We start from the raw sequence: 5,000 nt of genomic DNA on the forward strand, positions 1-5,000 counted from the left end.
ATTGCACAATTGACCACTAAATGGTAACACCCGAATAAGTTTTTTAACTTGTTCAAGTCGGGGTCCACGTTAATCAATTCATGGTGGCACCTGCAAACAACAGCAATGGCCAAATGCTACAAACACATAAAAAGCATCCAAACCCCAAAACACACACACCAACCAAGACCCAAGACACTTGCAAATCTGTTGCTACAGTTTCAAGTTAGCCAGGCTACAAGGGGCGCCCACCTGAGGGATGTCAGTCTTTAAATGAAATGAGTAGAAGGAGCTAGAACGAAGTCAATGGAATGGAAAACATCATTTTTCTTTATCCATCCATCCATGTTCTTCCGCTTATCCGAAGTCGGGTTGCTGGGGCAGCAGCCTAAGCAGAGAAGCCCAGACTTCCCTTGCACGAGCCACTTTGTCCAGCTCCTCCCGGGGATCCCGAGGCATTCGGAGACATAGTCTTCCCAGCGTGTCCTGGGTCTTCCCCGTGGCCTCCTACCGGTCGGACGTGCCCGGAACACCTCCCTAGGGAGGCGTTCAGGTGGCATCCTGACCAGATGCCCCAACCATCACATCTGACTCCTCTCCATGTGGAGGAGCAGCGGCTTTACTTTGATCTCCTTTGATCTCCCCCCGGATGGCAGAGCTTTTCAACCTATCTCTAAGGGAGCGACACGCCACCCGGCGGAGGAAACTCATTTCGGCCGCTTGTACCCATCATCTTGTCCTTTCAGTCATAACCCAAAACTCATGACCATAGGTGAGGATTTGAACGTAGATCGACTGGTAAATTGAGAGCTTTGCCTTCCGGCTCAGCTCCTTCTTCACCACAACGGATCGATAGAGCGTCCGCATTACTGAAGACGACACACCGATCCGCCTGTCGATCTGAAGACTCCGAGGTACTTGAACTCCTCCACTTGAGAAAAGATCTCCTTATGTGTTTGTTAAACTTTTAAACAAATGTGTTCTGCTAAACCCTTAATGCCAACATAAGCAAGCCGGTGGTGTTCTTGTTATAGTTTTTGGTTTGAAAACTGTTACTGTGAGGGAGTTGGAAACAGCACCTTTAAGTATTTAAAGGCCTACTGAAACCCACTACTGCCGACCACGCAGTCTGATAGTTTATATATCAATGATGAAATATTAACATTGCAACACATGCCAATACGGCCGGTTTAGTTTACTAAATTACAAATTTTTTAAATTTCCCGCGGAGTTTCTTGTTGAAAACGTCTCGTAATGATGACGTGTATGATGACTCGTGCGCGTGACGTCTCGGGTTGGAGGAGACATATTAGCGCAGCACCACTTGCGGCTAAAAGTCGTCTCTTTTCATCGCGCAATTACACAGTATTCTTGACATCTGTGTTGCTGAATCTTTTGCAATTTGTTCAATTAATAATGGAGAAGTCAAAGTAAAAAGATGGAGGTGGGAAGCTTTTAGCCTTTAGCCACACAAACACATGGTGTTTCCGTGTTTAAAATTCCCGAAGATGAAGCTTTACTATGGATCACAGCGGTCAAGCGGACATGGATCCCGACTACATGTCAACCGGGAGTTTTCGGTGAGAAAATTGTGGTAATAAGTCGCCTCTTACCGGAGACATCAGCGGAGATTCCGTCCTAATGCAGCTTTGTGACTTCCCTCAGAGACTCTGGCGTCAACACACCCGTGGCCGCACCCCTCGGACTTTCAGGTACTATTTAATCTCACTAAAACACTAGCAACACAATAGGCTGATAAGGGATTTTCCAGAATTATCCTAGTAAATGTGTCTAATAACATCTGAATCGCTCCCACTGCAATCGCCTTTTATTTTTCCCCTAGTCCTTCACTCTAAATTTCCTCATCCACGAATCTTTCATCCTCGCTCAAATTAATGGGGAAATTGACGCTTTCTCGGTCCGAATAGCTCTGGCTGCTGCTGGCTATGATTATAAACAATGTGAGGAGCCCTTCAACCCGTGACGTCACGCGCACATCGTCTGCGACTTCCGGCAAAGGCAAGGCTTTTTTATTAGCAACCAAAAGTTACAAACTTTATCGTCGATGTTCTCTACTAAATCCTTTCAGCAAAAATATGGCAATATCGCGAAATGATCAAGTATGACACATAGAATGGACCTGCTATCCCCGTTTAAATAAGAAAATCTCATTTCAGTAGGCCTTTAAAGATGGATATTTTTCAGGTCTGGTAGCATGGCAAATTTGTATAACTTTTTTGCTTTCAGTTGTTTATTGGGTTTTGTGTGTTTTTGGCTTTTGCGGAAGTATTATTATTATTAGTAGTAGTAGTATTATTTTTTTGGGATCGTGCAGGTTTTATGTAATTATTTCCAGCGTTTTCTAGTTGCTGTTCTATGGTGTTTCTTTTTTGGATTATTTGTTTGTCACACTTGGAGTGAAGGGAAGTGACGATATAGCTCGGTTGGTAGAGTGGCCGTGCCAGCAACTTGAGGGTTCCAAGTTCGAACCCCACTTCCGCCATCTTTGTCTCTCCCGTTGTGTTCTTGAGCAAGACACTTTACCCACCTGCTCCCAGTGCCACCCACACTGGTTTATACAATCCCCGTTTCCATATGAGTTGGGAAATTGTGTTAGATGTAAATATAAACATAATACAATGATTTGCAAATCCTTTTCAACCCATTTTCAGTTGAATATGCTACAAAGACAACATACTTGATGGTCAAACTGATAAACATTTTTTTTTGTTGCAAATAATCATTAACTTTAGAATTTGATGCCAGCAACATGTGACAAAGAAGTTGGGAAAGGTGGCTATAAATACTGAGAAAGTTGAGGAATGCTCATCAAACACTTATATGGAGCATCCCACAGGTGTGCAGGCTAATTGGGAACAGTTGGGTGCCACGATTGGGTATTAAAGCAGCTTCCATGAAATGCTAAGTAATTCACAAACAAGGATGGAGTGAGGGTCACCAATTTGTAAGCAAATTGCAAGGAATTTAGGGAATTTACCATCTACGATCCATAAAATTATCAAAAAGTTCAGAGAATCTGGTGAAATCACTGCACGTAAGCGATGATATTAAGGAGTTTTGATCCCTCAGGCAGTACTGTATAAAGGATATCACCACATGGGCTCAGGAACACTTCATAAAAACACTGTCAGTAACTACAGTTGGTCGCTACATCTGTAAGTGCAAGTTAAAACTCTACTATGCAAAGCCAAACCCATTTATCAAAAATATCCTGAACGCCGCCGGCTTGGCTGGGCCTGAGCTCACCTAAGATGGACTGATGCAAAGTGGAAAGGTGTTCTGTGGTCTGACGAGTCCACATTTCAAATTATATTTGGAAACTGTGGATGTGGCGTCCTCCAGAACAAAGAGGAAAATAACCATTCGGATTGTTATAGGCGTAAAGTTCAAAAGCCAGCATCTGTGATGATATGGGGGTGTAATAGTGCCCAAGGCATGGGTAACTTACACATCTGTGAAGGCACCATTAATGCTGAAGGTCCACACAGGTTTTGGAGCAACATATGTTGTCATCCAAGCAACGTTATCATGGACACCCCTGCTTATTTCAGCAAAACAATGCCAAGCCACGTGTTACAACAGCGTGGCTTCGTAGTAAAAGAGTGCGGGTACTTTCCTGGCCCGCCTGCAGTCCAGACATGTCTCCCATCGAAAATGTGTGGCGCATCGTGAAGCGTAAAATACGGCAACACAACCCCGGACTGTTGAACAACTTAAGCTGTACATCAAGCAAGAATGGTAAAGAATTCCACTTTCAAAGCTTCAACAATTAGTTTCCTCAGTTCCCAAACGTTTATTGAGTGTTGTTAAAAGAAAAGGTGATGTAACACAGTGGTGAACATGCCATTTCCCAACTACTTTGGCACGTGTTGCAGCCATGAAATTCTAAGTTATGAACATAAAATATCTTGTCTTTGTAGTGCATTCAACTGAATATGGGTTGAAATGGATTTGCAAATCATTGTATCCCGTTTATATTTACATCTAAAACAATTTCCCAACTCATATGGAAACAGGGGTTGTATGTAACTTAGATTTTGGGTTTTCACTATGTAAAGCGCTTTGAGTCGCTAGAGAAAAGTGCTATATAAATGTAATTCACTTCACAAATATACAATCAAGCCTAACTTAATATATAGTATGGCGTAAGACTTGACTATCAAACTGCTACTAGAAAGAACAAACTTATAGTAAGAACATAATGAGATTATTAGAACGTTGGTGGTTTGTTTACCTCTAATTTGTCGTTGAGATCTTTGTGCATTTTCTCATATTGCTTGCTCAAGTCTTGGTTCCTTTCCAACAAAGCCTTGCCGAGTTTGGCAGCCAAGAGCAAATCTTTCTCCTTTTGGCGGAAAAGGGAGCGCAAGTCTGCGTTGTGGACCACCGGGAGCTCTTCCTCCTCGCCCTGCTTCTCCCCCAGCATGGCCAGCTCCTCCTCCAGCGCCACGCCGAGGCCTCCGGAGCCGGCGTGAAGCATCGGGCGGCCGCCGGGCTGGTGGCTCGCCGGGCTGTGGCGCGGCTCCATGGTGTCGCTGTCCAGCTCCAGCGGTGCTGGACTCACCCCTCCGGGCGTGTTCAGGTCGAGGCAGAAGGCAGACATCACCGGTGGAAGGTGGCTGCTTTTACGCCGGATGAACCCACCCAGCTCGGACTGGGTTGGGCTGACTCGACCGGCTTGTAGCGGAATATTCATTCATTCTCCCGGCCTCTCTGACGACGTCCCTTGCTCGTCGTTCAGTGCAGTCTGGCTGTGAGCGAATGAAAAGGAGTGTTATTATCCGAGTAGAATCCACACGGTGTGCTGGTCAGCGGCCACCCCGTCGCAGTGTCCTTCCGGCGGCTCCATTACTGCCCGCTGCTGCTCAGGAGATGTCAGTCTGGAGGGAAGATGAGCGCGATCCCGCTGCATGCTCAGTCGCCTTCCGTGCTTTAATGCGCGCTCCCGCCCCGCCGATGACGTCACCAGCAACCTGTTTCCAGAGGCCTTCCCATTGGCT

At 45.4% G+C, this 5,000-nt stretch overlaps 1 protein-coding gene across 3 annotated transcripts in view; it reads right to left on the minus strand.

Annotated features, from left to right (window-relative positions):
* The window catches only part of bicdl1 (BICD family like cargo adaptor 1), a 54,342-nt gene extending 49,429 nt beyond the window's left edge, over positions 1-4,913 (minus strand). For 2 of the 3 annotated variants that reach the window (XR_009807587.1, XM_061906994.1), the window contains exon 1: positions 4,235-4,911. Coding sequence is in view for 2 of the 3 variants with exons in the window: in XM_061906994.1 (XP_061762978.1) it covers positions 4,235-4,696 (462 nt within the window). In the remaining variant the exon portion in view is untranslated. Of the gene's footprint in view, positions 1-4,234 lie in introns of all 3 variants that reach the window. The other variant, XM_061906995.1, reaches the window with a different exon arrangement.
* Between the last annotated feature and the right edge of the window lie 87 nt (positions 4,914-5,000).

Source organism: Nerophis ophidion, linkage group LG07, assembly GCF_033978795.1.
Source record: "Nerophis ophidion isolate RoL-2023_Sa linkage group LG07, RoL_Noph_v1.0, whole genome shotgun sequence".
In the NCBI taxonomy this organism is placed as follows: Eukaryota; Metazoa; Chordata; class Actinopteri; order Syngnathiformes; family Syngnathidae; genus Nerophis; species Nerophis ophidion.